This window comes from Cryptosporidium hominis, assembly GCF_000006425.1.
Source record: "Cryptosporidium hominis TU502 chromosome 7 CHRO017057, whole genome shotgun sequence".
Taxonomy (NCBI): Eukaryota; Apicomplexa; class Conoidasida; order Eucoccidiorida; family Cryptosporidiidae; genus Cryptosporidium; species Cryptosporidium hominis.
Window position 1 is genome coordinate 1 of NW_667323.1, and position 16,205 is coordinate 16,205.

Here is a 16,205-nt window from a genome sequence, read left to right on the forward strand (position 1 = left end):
CTTTTGGATCTTAAGCCTGAAATAGTTTGTGAATTCATGGAGATGATTATTAAAAATCTTACTTCAGATATCCAATCTGTGAGTTTTAACCAGGTTGACTCCGTTTCTTTTCTGATTGCAAAGTTTGGACAAGCCTCCTTGGCAGAAAAGAGAAAGCTACTCAAATCTAGAAACGCCTCTTTATCTGATTCGAATCTTTTAATTTCCAGTCATTATATCAGATTTGTTGGGTCTATTTTAGAATGTTCTGAGATTATGTATTTCAACTGTAAGTGCTACAAGCCAACAGAATCTGGAATTCACAGGGAAATATTCCTGAGAAACTCAATTCTTCAAATTTTTAGAAACTTTACAGATCTTATTGGGAGCAATAGTGGGGGAACTCTTAATATCCAGACTGATGAAACTAGAAAGATTCTTAACAAAATCCTTGATGTCTTACTCTCTAATTGTGGGTTTCTTAACCCACACTACTCAATTTCCTACCAATCTTCCAAGTCAGTTGTAGGGATCACCAAATCATTTAGCAATTGTCTTTTTGATTATATTCCGAAGTTGGTACTATTACTGAGGTCACATGAGACATTGAGTCTGATACTTAAGCTTGCTGAAAAAGGTACAATTGAAAATGAATGTCTTGAGTCTTTTAAAAGTGGATTGGGATCCAAATCTTTAAACACTATTTGTGAAGCAATTGGTTTCCTCTTATTCAGCAAATTAAAATCTAGAAGTAACATTACAGAACAACAAGAGGTGGTCCTTCAATATGAGGAAATTGTAAAGCCAATGCTAGAGTTGTCTCACAAGCTAATTGAGCAGATTTCACAGAATTCTGGTGGAAGTGATAGAAAAAATGACCTTCTAAGGTGGAGAAGTGCAATGGAACTTGTTCAAATGATTTCTTCAATCTCAGATGCTCTTACTGAACAGATTCCAGCTTTGTCCCATCTTTGGAGAGCTTCTCTGAACATTCTTTTGCTGCTCGCAAGATGTTCAAACTTGGTTTTAATCTCAGAAAGTGGTGGAGTTCAGATATCCGTGCTTTCACCTATGCATAGGTTTATACGAATCATGGGTCCTGAAATTTGTAATTACATAGTTCCTATTTGTAGCTCATTTTTGGCATCTTTAATTGATTCTGAGAATAGGATGCAAAAGGCATTCCAAGGATCAAGATACTCGGAGGCATGCGAGGAAATATCTCATTTAATTTGCCATTTGGTAACATTACATGGAAACTCGGGAGACTTTACAAAAATATTCGAGACACTGATTCCAGAAATATTCCTATATATTTTGAAACTATGGTTGTTATGTTGGCCATCCCCTATATCCCTTTGTAGCATAGATGAGAGATTTAGACAAACAGTATTAGAGGATATAGCATTCTCAGTGGAAGCTCATCAAGCCAGAATGTCCATACAACTTTCACTTGTGAAGATCATTAACCAGCTTTCAAAGGGAAAAACAAGTCTCGAGCTTTTAGCAAAATTATGTTCTACTCAAGGGGAAAAAATGAGTGAGGCAAAACAAATACTAAATCAGGTAATTCTAAATCCAGTAGGAGTGACATCTAATTTTGGGATAAAATCTTATGTAAATTTGGTTCCTTCGGCTTTTTTGTTTAGAGAAGCTTTGGCCAGCATTCAAAATCCCATTCTATGCTTTCTAATTTCAAGCTTACTTCCATCTCTCTCGACTCCAATTCATTGGCTCGAGTATAATGGAGATAGGCATTTATTCACAGAGCAAGATATTTACATCCAATCAGTTGAGGTAATTACAAGCATATACTTGAAAATACTTACTTGTTCAGATCTAAACTCTTCAGACATGTCACAAGAGCTTAAGAAGATTGGAATTGAAGTTTCTACATCCTTCCTATGGTTTTCAATATTGAATAACTCTCAAAAGGAAGAATCATTGCTAAACTCTCAGCTGACGTTTCTTAAGCTACTAATTAAAGGGGAAGCTCCTCTTGTCCTTATAGAGAAAAACTCCAATAAACAAAATAAGAGAACAACTCAAATAGGCCAAAAGTATCAACATGGCCAAGATACAAGTTCTATTATTGTTCCTTTGAATGTGGTAGTAGCTACAAGAGATTTGGTTCTTTCTGGGACTAAAGCGGCTTTCACACAAAATAATCCAAATGGTGTTAATAACCCAGATAGCGTTTCATTCGCAAGAAGAAGTATTTCCTTGTTTTTTGGGTATCACTACTTTGTACTCCTATCATTTATGCCCGGTAGTGGACTTCTAGATGAGACATTTAAACTATTGAATGAGATTTCTCAAACAAATGACCTTCAATTTAAGCAAATTCTGAGGAAGTTCATAGAAAACTACCAATCATATGTTAGACAGGTATTATAATATATTGAATATTGCTTATTGATTAGTTTTTCTTTCCCAAAATAGGACTTGTGTCAATTACCTACCTCTTTGTAATAGTCTACACTGAATTAAGATAAACATCTACATCAACTGAAGGAGGTAAAACACCTGGATGGTCACACAGCGACATGGGATTGATCATATTCTTTCCGTTGTGGAATATTCTAATATCCTTTGCTTGTACATTTTTACTTTTGGCTATCAAAAGTTTGACAAATCCCACTTCAGTTGAAGAATTTACACTAAGCTCCTCAACAATTCCATCCAGATCCTTGAAATTGAGCCTTAGAGTTAATGACTCACCTTTTAACGACTCATTTTCCTCTCTTCTAAGCTCATCGTTCTTCGGTGGAAGGCTTAAACCTTTTTTTTCACACATTGTGAAAACTAATTTTTTGTTTGTTTGGGCGCCATAAAAAATGTGTCTATAATTTTTTGCCTTAGAAATACCATTAAAGGTGAAATTAATGAATATATTCTCAAAGCTTGGAATATGTTCGTTTTGGGGAAAGCCTCAAAGAGGTTTTCTGTGGTAAAAGAAAGGTAAGTTATATTAATTGAATTGAAATAAGTTTGGACAGTAATTAATTGACTTTACGATATTACGAGCAGCCGACCAAGACTAGTTGTGATAAACAACAGACAAGTTAGAAATTTTTCTGGCAACTTTATTAGGACTTCAAGATACACAGTATTGAACTTTATTCCAAAGTATCTTTTTGAGCAGTTTTGTAGACCTGTGAACTTTTATTTTTTGGTAATCTCATTGCTTCAGATATTTCCCTCCATTTCGTCAACGAATGGAATACCTACACTAGCACTTCCTTTGGTTTTTGTTTTGTTTGTTGGGGCTGTAAAAGATGGGTGGGAGGATCTTAACAGACACCAGAATGACCGAATTGAAAATGAAAGAGAGGTTATTGTTATTAAGAGATTTCCATTTATTAATTATATTCATGGAAGGACTTTGGCTTGTGACTTGGAGGAAGCGGAAAAACCCAAGAACAAGAATCCTTCTCTCAAGCACGTGATATCTTTTAAGAGTGAAAATGATGAGCAATCAAATACAAACCATTCTTGGTTTTTAGGAATTGAGGGATCAGAAAGGTCAAGTTCTAGTGACCTTAAAGTAGGGGATATTGTTTTATTACGGAACCACGAGACTATTCCTGCTGATATTGTTCTTCTTTCAACCTCATCAGAGAATGGGGATGTTTTTATAGATACCTCTTCCTTGGATGGAGAATCAAACTTAAAAAGAAGGTTTTCCCACAAGGAATCAACCAAGATGCTTGGGAACAATATTCATGATGTAATCAAGAGAGCGAGGTATCTAGAAGGTTTAATTGAATGCTCTCCTCCTGGGAAAGATTTACATAACTTTGATGGGACTGCGATTATAAGACTCCCTCCAATTTCTGAAGGCCTGGTTACCCAAGGAAACACAATTACCCAATTCCCTATAAATCTTGACAACATTGTATTGAGGGGATGCATCCTTAGGTCAACAGAATGGGCTATTGGCTGTATAGTATATGCAGGACATGAGTCGAAGATCCAGATGAACTCTCTAAAGCCTACTAAAAAGATGAGTAATGTTGATAAATTCACAAATAAAATGGTTTTGGTAGTCCTGGTTATTCTATTTTGTCTCTGTATGACAGGCTCCCTGCTAACATATAAATACATATTTGACGGAGTATTCGATCATCTTGATTACCTTGGGGTTTCTGACGTTAATGAGATATCATATAGAGCCACTGGCCAGGCCATTCCAATTTCTTTTGTCCCTGTTGTTAGATTCTGTACTTGGATCGTTTTACTTGCAAATATTATCCCAATTGCTCTAGTAGTCTCAATGAAGATTGTTAAGGCGATTCAAGGCCAGTTCATTTCTAGAGATAGAGCAATGTATGATGCAGTGAATAAGACTTATGCTGTTGCTAGAAATTCAGACTTAAATGAGGATCTTGGACAAGTTAGATACATCTTTTCAGATAAGACTGGGACTCTCACCAGAAATATTATGGAATTCAAATCATTGAGTGTTGGTGGAGTTCACTATGGCTCAACTGAAACCTCCTCTTCAAAAGAGGATAATTTAATCAGGGAAATAGAAATTCCTCAGGTTAATATCAAAGATGAGAATATATTTTTGGATATCAAGTCCAGAAATAATCAGAGCATCAAAATTGGAAACCTTTTGATTGGTATTGCAGTAAACAATTCTATTGTCATTGAAAACCAAAGCGAGATGTTTAGCATGTTATATTACTCAGGAAGAATAGAACCTGATATCCTTCCAGAGACTTCCTCACCAAGTACTTATCTAACTGGATTAAACTCAGATATTACTTTGAATCCTGATAATAATAAGCCTAAGCCTAGGCTTGGATCAAATTTTATGACAAGCATCAAATCAATTTCAAGTCAAAGTTCCAAATCCGCATCAAATAACAGTTCCAACACAAGACAGAAACCTAAATCAAATTTTCCCCTATATTCAGCTCAATTTCCAGACGAAGCTGCTCTATGTTATGGAGCACAGTACTTGGGGGTTTCCCTTATATGCTTAAATCCGAAAACTAAACATTTGATATTGGATGTTTTTGGAGAACTTTTGGATGTTGAAATACTTGCAAAGATTCCTTTTACCAGCGATAGGAAACGAAGTAGTACAGTAGTGAGAATAAAAAGACTAAATCCCGAACATAATATGAAGGACCTCGGCATTATGTCTGAGCTTTACCGAGAAAGGATTATGGTTTTTTCAAAAGGAGCAGATTCTGCTATGATTCCTTTATTGAGACAGTCAAATCTAGAGAAATTCCAGAAGGATCTGGAGATTGGAAATAAAATGGCTAATCAAGCTTTGAGAGTCCTCTGTATTACTGAAAAGGAGATTTCGGAAGATGAGTTTGCAAATTGGAACCAAAAATATCAATTAGCTGTGAACAATGTTGAAAATAGGGAATCATCTCTACAGGAAGTTGCTTCTATGATTGAAAAGGATCTTTTACTTCAAGGGGTAACAGGAGTCGAAGATAGACTACAGGATGAAGTACCAGAAACTATCAAATGCTTGAGAGATGCTGGAATCAAGATTTGGATGCTCACTGGAGATAAGGTTGAAACTGCTAGGGAAATCGCTGCTTCAGCTGGATTACTGAGTCCTGGACATGAAATCTTAGAACTCACAGAAAGTACATGTTCGAATAAATCTGAAATTAAGAAAAGGGTTTTAAGTATCTGTAAATCATTAGGCATAAACTTAGAGTCGGACAAAAGTGAAAGATTCCTAAGGAAAGTTAAAGCTAGTGGTTCAAAATCTGAAAAGAAAGAAACTAACTTTTCAATACTTATTGATGGAGCTGTTCTGGCTGAGATTTTCTCAGGGTCACTTGCAAACAATGATTTTGTTTCAGAATGTAAAAGATTTGAGGATATTACCTCCAGTATAAGTTCAATTGAAAAGCTTTTTGTACAGATGTGTTGTAAGTGCCGTACTGTAGTTTTTGCAAGATTTGCACCTTCACAAAAAGGTAACATTGTCAGGATTGTGAGGAAGCATATGGATGAAATAACTCTTGCAGTAGGAGATGGAGCAAATGATTGCAATATGATTCAGACAGCCAATGTTGGAATAGGAATTAGAGGACTAGAAGGTAACCAGGCATTTTTAACTGCAGATTATGGCATAACATCTTTTAAGGACCTAAAGGTGTTGCTTTTAGCTCATGGGAGGCTTGCATATAGAAGGATATGTAAATTGGCTTTATATATGTTTTACAAGAATCTAACAGTTGGTATTCCTGTTTTTATTTATGGATTTTTCACTCTTTGGAGTGGGACTAGGCTCTATTTTGACTATTGGTACCAAGTTTATAATGTAATTCTTTCTTCAGTTCCCATTGTTGTAGTTTCAGTATTTGACTTTGATGTCACAAAATCAGAATCCTTATCTAAGCCACATCTATACAGTCTTGGCCCTGAAAACAAATTTTTGAATACAAAGATTTGTTTAATTTATCTACTCAACTCAGCTTGGCATATCTTTGTCGTCTTTACAATCCCATACATACTTTTTAGAGTTAATAGCACAAATTTGTTTGGCTCAAACCAGTCAATAGTAGGAGCAGCCATTTATTATTTGGTAATATTAGTTGTAAACATCAAAGTTCTATTAATGGCTGACCATATCCACTACTTACTTGGATTTGCGGTGGCATTTTCTTTATTCAGTTGGATTTGCACTCTTTTTGTTTGTGCTGCTTCGTTTTCAATTGGAAGCGACGTCTATACGATTTGGATTCCCTTATATAATAACATTCTTTTTTGGATTACCCTGATTTCTGGGCTTAGTATTTCGCTTTGGCCAGACTACTTTTTTAAAGTTTTATTCAGTGAGTGGCTCCAAGTAGATGATAAGTAGTTTTTTCATTATAATCCCGTTTTAATTAACTAGCTAATTGTTCCCCTCACCCTGCTTTTGTTTTGACTTTGCATGCTAGATTCTGACAGTGAACGTGGCGCCAAAGTTGTTTGAAAATTGAGTAATCCTAAGGCTTGAAAATTTTCAATGAACTTAGACGAAAGAGATGACTCGGTTACGGAGGAGATTGGTAGAGATGACATTAGAGGTGCCAATACAACATCGGATGATGCTTTGAATCCTCATATTCCCCAGTTCATTGCTAAGGCTCCTTGGTATATAAATCAGCAAGAAAGCAGCTTAGAGCACCAAAGACTTAGGGCAGATGAGGCAAAAATTGACTTGGATAGTGGTATAAAAAAGGGAGTGCTCGGAGTGGTTCATGTCAAATATAGGAAAGGAGCATGCACAAATTGTGGTTCCATGACTCACCAGGCACGTGATTGTTTGGAACGTCCAAGGAAAGTAGGTGCTAAGTGGAACAACTTGGATATTTGCCCAGACGAGATAATTCCAGAAATCAGAAAAACAACTAATTTAGATGAAAAGAGAGATAGGTGGAGAGGTTTTAGACCCGAGGACTACAAACCGATAATAGAGCAATTTGAGGCAGTGGAGGAACTTGCCAGACAAAAAAGAGCAAAAAAAGTGGAGGAGTCCTTGTCAAATAACAAGAACAACCCTGAAGATAAGAATGAAGAATTAGATGAGAAGGATGAGCTAAAGTTGGGAGACTTTGATGAAACAACTTTTGGTGCCTCATCAGATAAAACCAGGACAAATGTAAGGAATTTGAGAATTAGAGAAGATACTGCAAAGTACTTGCGTAATTTGGACCTCAACTCTGCTTTTTATGACCCAAAAAGTAGATCAATGAGAGAAGATCCATTTCACAAATCTTCAAATATCGGTAACACCTATAGGGGAGACAATGCAATTAGGAATTCTGGAGAAGTGTCAAAGATACTCCTCATGGAAGCATTTGCATATAATAAACATAAACAAGGGGAAAGTATACACCTACAAGCACTGCCGACCAGATCAGAAATGTTATATAAATCAAGTATATTAAACAAAGATAATGACAATCTCAAGAAGCTAGAAGAAATTTCCAGAAAGTATGAAAGAAATAACCAGTCCAGCATCTCAAAGTTAGAGTTAACTGAAAGGCCAACAACAGTTGGTGACCTTAGTAGCATGAATACAAAAACCACAAAAAAATTTGTGTCTTCAATTTACGTTGAAGACGAATATATATCGAATCACACCCAAGTTTGGGGCTCTTATTACGATTTGGAGGCCAAGAAATGGGGTTTTAGGTGTTGTAAACAAACATGTAGATTCTCAAAATGTACTAATATTTAATAAGATTTTCGGGCTTGCCGCCATTTTCAATATTTTTATATATTTCCTTTGTAAAACTTGTGATGGAATAATAATCTATTTTTATGTCAGATTCCTCAATTTCGTCCGATGAAAGTGACTGGGATCATTCCTGGGGATGCCCAGGAGATTTCTCGGATTTACCGGTGTTGAATCAAGACCACAGTTACCCCTATATGTTCTCATCAAGTTGGTATTCCCCAGAAGACCAAGAAAAGAAAGAACCTGTATACCAAACAGAGTTTTATTCAAATAATATAACAACTGGTTTTCCGAATTCAGTTAAAACTGTTCCTGGGAATGTTGTGGAGAGTGAGAAGGAAGATGTTACGCCAGATTACCTGGATAATTCGGAATTTAATAATCAAGGAGTCAACTTCTTTGACTCACAGATTCCTAATTGTAGAAGCCAAAGACTTCAATATAATACAAAGTTATGTATTGAGTATATTGAAGATGATATTTCAAGAATTATGTGGAATCTGGAACAGCAATTCCAAGAATGTGTTTTAACTAAAGACTCTAAAAGACAGAGAAATCACGGATTCAGTATCGAGGAAGTGTCTGAAATTGATTCTGTCGAGCAAAAGAAGTATAAACTGAGATCTTACATCAGCATTTTGAGGTATATCACTATGATGATTGAAAGTTGTGCTTCAATTGAAATTCAATGGGCAAAGGATGAACTTGAAATGACAAATTTGCTTCGAAATAATATTAGCGAAGCATTTATGAAGCTTCAAAAAGTTAATTTATCTAATGAGAGTTCAAATAATGATGCTGTGAAGTCGAATGATTTACAAAAGAATTCAAATTCTTTAAAAGTCCGCAAAAGTAAACGTATTCAAGCAAAAGTTCTTGAGGAAGAAGTCTGTACAGTTCAAGCTGGTAGTCCAAAAATTGAGGTCAATGATTTTCACTCTATTTCTGATGAAACATCCAAATTTTGTTTCTGTAAACAACCTGTACTAGACAACATGATTAGATGCGAATCTGGAAATCAATGTATTTATGGTGTTTGGTTTCATTTTCTATGTTTAAAGATAATTAATGAACCACAAAAAACTTGGTATTGTCCAGGTTGTACTAGAGATGAGGAATATCGAGCTTTGTGGTCTCATATATTCCAAAGGGAAGCTTTAAAGAAATCTATAGAAGCTAATATCTCAAAAAATCAAGATGAAACTGAGGCAAATGCAACACCAATTTTAATTAATTCAAAGAACGAAAAGAAGAAAAATAGTTGTAAAAAGGAAAGAAAGAGATCAAAGAGTGTAGATGGGTATCCTAAGAAGAAGCAAAGTAGAGGAAGCTTTTTTGATCGAAATAATGAAATTTCAAATTACACTGAAAGTCTCAACAACAATTCATATGAGGAAATCAAGAGAGAAGCTGAATACAAAGAAATCCCACAAAATATTTAATTAATAATTTGAAGATCATCTATTACTATTAGAGTTCAAATTATTAATAATAAATTTTTTTTTTCGTAAAGAAAAAAAATTTCAACCTCACCTAATATATCATTTTTTGATGAATAAATTATAACTTTAGGATTTTAGCTATAATTATAAATTTAATTATATTACATGTAAAATAAAAACTGAAAAATAGTTTTTTTATTATTTCTAATGCCGGTGGGGATTTGCATGCACATGCGCAGTTTTCCTATACCGTTGTGAAAATAAAACCCAAAAAAAAAATTCTGGCAGTTATTAACTGAGAACTTGGAAAAAAGTTGAATGATTTTTAAAATTTTATTGTGTTAATAACACAAGTAATTTTAAATCATTATTTTAGTAGAAAAGGGAAGTATTAATTGGTATACGATGAGGTGGAAGACATTTTCATTTTTGTTAGCATTTTTGAGTATTTCTCTGATAGTAACTGCAAAAGATGGTGAATCAAACTACTACTTCTTCAAGAAGGCAATTTCTAGCTCAACTTTAGTAGGGAGCAGTTTTAATGGAGAATTTGACCCATCAAATGCATTGAATATGGGAAATAGCGAGTGGAGGTCTGCAAGTAACCTCTCACCAGAACAACAAATTGTTTACACAGCTTTTATCTCAGCAACAGCAAAAGCAATTGGTTTGAAAATAGTTTGGAGCTCGAGTCCAAGAGAAACTCAAATCCAGGTTTCTCCTGATGGAATTAATTATGAAATTGTAGTTCCAAATAGAAGAGCAACTCAGAACGAGAAGGAATTTACTGAAGACTTCATGTTTGACCATTCAAGAGATGTGAGAGCAGTGAAAATTCAAATGAAGGCAAAGCCAAGCCAATACATTGGTATTAGACAGCTGGTTGCTCTTGGATCAGGCTCTCCATTAGCGATGATTATATCGGGAATTACAGACGAGAAAGGGGACAACTGCTTACAGGTTATTGGAGGTAGAGTTCAGGATGACTTTGCTCAAGTAGATTTAGATTCATGTGTATATGGTATTTCTGCAGGGGATGGAAGAGAATTATGGAAAATGGGACCAAATGGACAAATAATCAGTGCAGCAAGTAATCCCCCAAAATGTTTGATCGTAGCAAATGGGGACTTCAGTGGATCTTCTCCTTTGCTTATTCAAGATTGTGAAATTGCAGAACAGGCTGAAGATGGTCGATTATTCTGGGAGTTTAATGAAAATTCTCAATTACAGGTCAAAGGAACAAATGCATGTGTTAATCAAATAAATAAGGCAGGTTTCGGAGTTGGAACAACAAAGCTGGAATTGAGTGGAACAGCTTCTTCCACAATGGATGCATTACATACAGTGGATGCAGCAATAGATAGTGATATAGCAACATATTGGGCATCAGCAGCTTTTGAAAGTACTGGTGAACACAAAGTTTCAATCAATTTGTCAGCTAATATGACTTATCAACTTAAAAATTTAAGAATTGATTGGGAATTTCCTCCATTTACTTATTCTATCGCAGCAAAGGTAGATGGCGAAATGAGACAGATTACAAAGGTTGAGGGTAATCCATCAAATACAACATTGAATGAGATGAACGGAGTAATTTCAGATTTCATTCAGATTGTCATGGAAAAGCCACATCCAAGATATGGTAAATACTCTAACAAATATTTGTATGGTATTAGGGAAATTGAATTAATGACAAATAATTTAAGATCTGTGGTTTCATTCTGTAGAGATGCTGCCTTATCAAAAGATGCAAGAGATAAATACTTTTTGAATTATGTAGAAGATTTTGATTCTAAGGGATCTGAAATGGTAAAGAGTGCAGCTAGAGATGTTATGTCCAGAACAAAAAACCTTGGAGTGTTAAATGATAGAGTTAATACTTTGCTTCCATCGATTGATGAATGTTTTACTGATAAGAAAGAATATGTATCCCGTTTAGAAGATTATATTTCAAATGCTAAACAATTAAAAGAAGGTTTAGGAGCAGTTAAGGAGGAAATTTCTGTCGGGGTTGGAAATGAGCCAGGAGATGAGCCAAATATCCCAGCAGAAGATTGTTTTTCAATTGCTTCAAGAAATCCAAATGCAATTTCTGGTTTCTACTGGATATTACCAAGATGTGCTCCAGAGCCTATTCGAGTATGGTGTGATATTAAGTTTGGAGCATCATATTATATTTGGAATGATGGTGGAAATCCAGGATCATATATTTCAGTCACATCTGTTTCAGATATAAGAAAGTACTGTGCACATGTTGGAATGGAGCCATTAGTGCTTAGGAATATTGAACAAATTTCTGGAATCAAGAGCGCATTAGGAATTATGGGATTCAAATTATCTGAAGGTAGCGGTATTCCATTGGCTGTTGATTATGGTTGTTTAGATGGAAAGTGCACAGGATCATATCAAGATTTAAGAGATGGAACAACAGATCTGTCCAGCTTGGTTCTCTCTTTGGCATCTCCAGAATCTACTGCTACAACATTATTTGGAAATGATGCTGTAGGACTTGGATTCAGTGAAAATTATTTAAGTTTCTTCAACTTAAAAAATTCAAATATTGTTGGAATTGTTTGTTCAACAAATGTGGTACCAACTCAAAAACAAATTAATCACGTTGATATTGATTGTGACACTGTTGCATACAAAAATCCAATATTTGAAGGACCAATTAATACAAACATCGTTGTACAATGCCCACCAGGTTGTGCAGAGTATAAAGCCAAGGTATATGGAAGCGATGGTATTTACTCAGAAAAGAGTTCAATTTGCAAAGCTGCTTTACAAGTTGGAGTAATTTCTACAAATACAGGAGGAATGTTCAATGTAGCTTTGGAAGGTCCAAAGAATTCATACGAAGGATCAACTAAGAATGAAATTGAGTCAGAAAAATTATCAGGGATTCCAACTAGAAGTTTAAGAATTAGTACTATTTCAAAAGAATGTCCAATTGATGTTATTTCAAAGGGAGGAAATGATCTACATCAACTCTCTACTGCTACAACTCTGAATCAACAGGCAAAACAAGGACAAAAATTACAAAATCCAGTTAAAGCCTCCACTCCAGTTATCAAAACAGATTTGTGGGAAGGAAAAACGAATGAGCCTTTCATTAGTAAAATTTTGAAGGAAGCTTCACAATATATTGATGAGTCATATGGTGTGGATCCATCTTTAAGTTTTGCAACTCAAGAAGAGTCAAAGATGGCAATATTAGAGATGAGAAGAAAACTGAAGCCAGCAGAAATGTTAACAAAATCACAATCACCAAAGATAATGGATGTTGTTGATAATGTCGATCATATTGCAAACGAGCTATTAAAGGTTACTGGTGTATATAAATCAATAACTAAGGAACTTCTTGATAAATTGGACGATGTCGAAGCAATTCACTCTTCACAAACTGGATTCCAAAGTTTCACATTAGATACACAGAAAATGCCATTTGAACAAACATTTTCCGTATATGATATGCCAAGAACCCAAAGAGGACCAAGTGATTGGGGTTATACAACCACAGCAATTAATGGAAGAACTAAGTTGCTTGGACAGAATTCTCCAATCACTGGTTCATCAGAACATTCACCAAGAGGAACCTTTGCACAAATTAAAAACAGAAGATTCTTTGATTTTACATTAACTACTGAAGTCTATCCACCAGTCTCAGGTATTTTTGGTATTGCATTTAGAGTTAGAGACTTATCTAATTACTATTTGCTTGAGTTCAACCAAGAAGAAGAGAGAATTAGATTATTAAGACTTAAAGAAGGTATTACTTACATTTTAGATACAAAAGAAGATTTCAAATTCAAAGAAGGAGAGTTCCAAAAAGTAGAGATTACAGTACAAAGAGATAGAATTTACGCAAAGATTGGAGATATTAAACTTCAAGTTGTAGATGAAGGCTTACTTTCAGGTACTGTTGCATTCTATTCAAATGGAGTCGTTGGCGGCGTATACTTTGATAATGTTTCAATTAAGGCCAAATCTTGCAAAAAATTCTTCATGTCACCAGCTCCAAGATCTCCAAGATGCTCAAATTATAAACAATGTTATTTGTCAACATTTGAGACAACTTATGATATTGTTAACACTAACGATGTTAATGGTAACTGGGAATATATTAAAGAATACAAGGGAAGAACCAATGCAATGGTTGTCAAGACATCTGGTGAATCTAGAATACTCTTAAAAGAAACTCATACTTGCAAAAATGGTTATTTCTCCTTCGATTTTAATCCACCTTGTTCTAATGGAAAGGTATCCGGAATTTTCAGATATACTGACAATGATAATTATTATCAGGTTATTGTTTCAAACACATCAACAACTTTGGTTAAGAAAACTAAAGCTAAAACTACTCTGTTAAAGAAGGTCATGTTTGGTTTCACACAAAATGAATGGAATCGTATTCTTGTAAACTTTGAAGGTACAACAATCTATGTTTACTCAACAAAGTACAATGGAAATACTAAGGAGATTATTAAGGTCACCGAAAAAGATACTCAAGTCTCACATGGTAGAGTAGGACTGAGTGTCAAAAACTGTTCTGAAACAGCCTTTGATAAAGTCTCACTTGAGCCTTTCAGAGTTGACTCGAATAAAGACGTCGAAAATTCTACAGATAAAGAAAAAACTGATTCTATCTATAAATCTTGTACTTTGAACACTCATATTTTGCAAAGAGAACAACATTGTGAAACTATGTTTGGAGCTAATTCACAAAAGTCGGTCACTTGTACTAATAACTACTGTACTGAATGTTGTGATTACTACACAAATATGATTACAGACAAAACATACTATAATTCATGCAAGAGTACTTGTTCAATTAATGATAGCTATGCTGAAAATTCAACAAAGGAATACATTAATCAGCTCGCTACATGTATTTCTGGAACTAGTAAAGCCTTTGACATTTGTACAGAAACTGATCAAAAGTGCAAAATTGAGGTTTGTGATTTATGTTGCAATAGTGCATTCGATGGAATGCAAAAGGATATCCAAGGAATAGTTGTCAAAGGTTGCCAGACTCAATGCAGTCATAGATTTGATACCGATAAGGTTTTGGCCTAAATTATTTCAAATCTATGTATGTTTCAATTCAATATATTTTGGATCCTCTGCAATAACAAAAGTTGAATATAAATCTCAGAATAAAAGTACAAGCTTGAGAATGATCACAACCAATTTACATACTAATTCTTAGATCCAACTTAATAGACCATGGTTAATACTAAATATAATTTATATATATAAATATAGTATATACTTGTCCCGCTTATAACCAATGAATTCAAAACATGTTTCCAAATCAACTTTATCATCTTTTTTTTTTTTTTATTAACAAATTATTTTAATTTCAGGAGAGTTCACAAAATAAAAGATTAATTTATGGTCAGAAAAATTAAAAGAGAGGATGCAGAGAGTCGTTCTCTTCAGAATTTCGATATTATTTGGAAAGGTAAAGTTTAGGGAAAATATGGATTTGGTGTTAATTATTAATTTTTATCAGAGGTGAATGCATCCAGAGAAAAGGTAGTTTGATAAATAAATTCTTTCAATCCAATAAATTAACTTGGCATAACATTTCTTCAGAATTTGGCACCGGTCGACAATTTTGGTTGTTGCTCTTTTGGTAAGTAAACCAAATAAAGTTGAGAAATGGATGGTTTTTAACTTATTATTCATCAATTTAGCAAATAGGAATCTTCCAGAGGATACATGGGTAAGTGAGAGGGAAGGAATTACGAGATTGAGATTTCAAAAAAGGACTTTACTAACTCCCAAATATAGAGATTTCATGTACTTGTAGCAGCCTTTCTTTCCAGCCAAACAAAAGATGAAGTTACTGCTGCTTGTATGAATAGACTAATTGATAATGGCTTAAGTCCTGAATTTATTAATAGTCAGTCGGTTGATTCATTAAGAGATATGTTATATGGAGTTGGATTCTACAATACTAAAGCGAAGAATTTGAAAGAAATATCTAGAATCATTATTCAGAATTATTCTGGTAAAGTTCCTGAAAAATACGAACAGCTTGTAATGTTACCAGGTATTGGACCAAAAATGGCAAATTTAATTTTACAGATTGTAAGTTAATCTATCATTAAAGGCCCAAGATTTTTATGATATATTACTTTGATATATTCATTAAAATTATTTGTTAGGGGTTTGGAATAGTTGTTGGGATTTCTGTAGATACCCATATGCATCGTATTTTCAATAGAATTGGTTGGGTAAAAACAAAAAATCCTATTGAAACATCCAAAGAGATGGAAAAGATGCTTCCAAGGTAAGTTGAAATCCTGGGAATAGTGGTTTTCAGATTATAGACTACTTTCGAAACTTCAATTTGAAAATACGTGATTAGGATATATTGGAACGATATTAACAAAGTTTTTGTTGGCTATGGCCAAACTATCTGTAAACCAATAAATCCAAAGGTAAGAATACTTCTATAATCATTGAGCAAATTAACGATTACAAATGTCTATAGTGTCAAGAATGTAATATAAGAGATTATTGCTCTCATGGAATGAAATGGAAAAAGAAGGCGTCAACCA

The 16,205-nt window shown here is 34.4% G+C and overlaps 7 protein-coding genes across 7 annotated transcripts; 6 read left to right on the forward strand and 1 right to left on the reverse strand.

Annotated features, from left to right (window-relative positions):
- Nucleotides 1–36: 36 nt before the first annotated feature.
- On the forward strand, nt 37–2,376 carry Chro.70208 (hypothetical protein). Its single annotated transcript, XM_661769.1, has 1 exon — nt 37–2,376. The coding sequence occupies one exon, from the start codon at nt 37–39 to the stop codon at nt 2,374–2,376; it is 2,340 nt and encodes a 779-aa protein (XP_666861.1).
- A 79-nt stretch (nt 2,377–2,455) lies between these two features.
- On the reverse strand, nt 2,456–2,776 carry Chro.70207 (hypothetical protein). Its single annotated transcript, XM_661770.1, has 1 exon — nt 2,456–2,776. One exon carries the CDS (start codon nt 2,774–2,776, stop codon nt 2,456–2,458), a length of 321 nt encoding a protein of 106 aa, XP_666862.1.
- A 909-nt stretch (nt 2,777–3,685) lies between these two features.
- Nucleotides 3,686–6,829, forward strand: Chro.70206 (adenosinetriphosphatase 2). Its single annotated transcript, XM_661771.1, has 1 exon — nt 3,686–6,829. One exon carries the CDS (start codon nt 3,686–3,688, stop codon nt 6,827–6,829), a length of 3,144 nt encoding a protein of 1,047 aa, XP_666863.1.
- Nucleotides 6,830–6,976: 147 nt separating this feature from the next.
- Chro.70205 (step II splicing factor (74.5 kD) (5K834)) lies at nt 6,977–8,194 on the forward strand. Its single annotated transcript, XM_661772.1, has 1 exon — nt 6,977–8,194. One exon carries the CDS (start codon nt 6,977–6,979, stop codon nt 8,192–8,194), a length of 1,218 nt encoding a protein of 405 aa, XP_666864.1.
- An 83-nt stretch (nt 8,195–8,277) lies between these two features.
- Nucleotides 8,278–9,636, forward strand: Chro.70204 (hypothetical protein). The annotated part of the gene is made up of 1 exon (XM_661773.1): nt 8,278–9,636. One exon carries the CDS (start codon nt 8,278–8,280, stop codon nt 9,634–9,636), a length of 1,359 nt encoding a protein of 452 aa, XP_666865.1.
- A 405-nt stretch (nt 9,637–10,041) lies between these two features.
- Chro.70203 (A135 protein) lies at nt 10,042–14,712 on the forward strand. Its single annotated transcript, XM_661774.1, has 1 exon — nt 10,042–14,712. The coding sequence occupies one exon, from the start codon at nt 10,042–10,044 to the stop codon at nt 14,710–14,712; it is 4,671 nt and encodes a 1,556-aa protein (XP_666866.1).
- Nucleotides 14,713–15,498: 786 nt separating this feature from the next.
- Chro.70202 (endonuclease III) lies at nt 15,499–15,741 on the forward strand. Its single annotated transcript, XM_661775.1, has 1 exon — nt 15,499–15,741. The coding sequence occupies one exon, from the start codon at nt 15,499–15,501 to the stop codon at nt 15,739–15,741; it is 243 nt and encodes an 80-aa protein (XP_666867.1).
- The last annotated feature ends 464 nt before the right edge of the window (nt 15,742–16,205 follow it).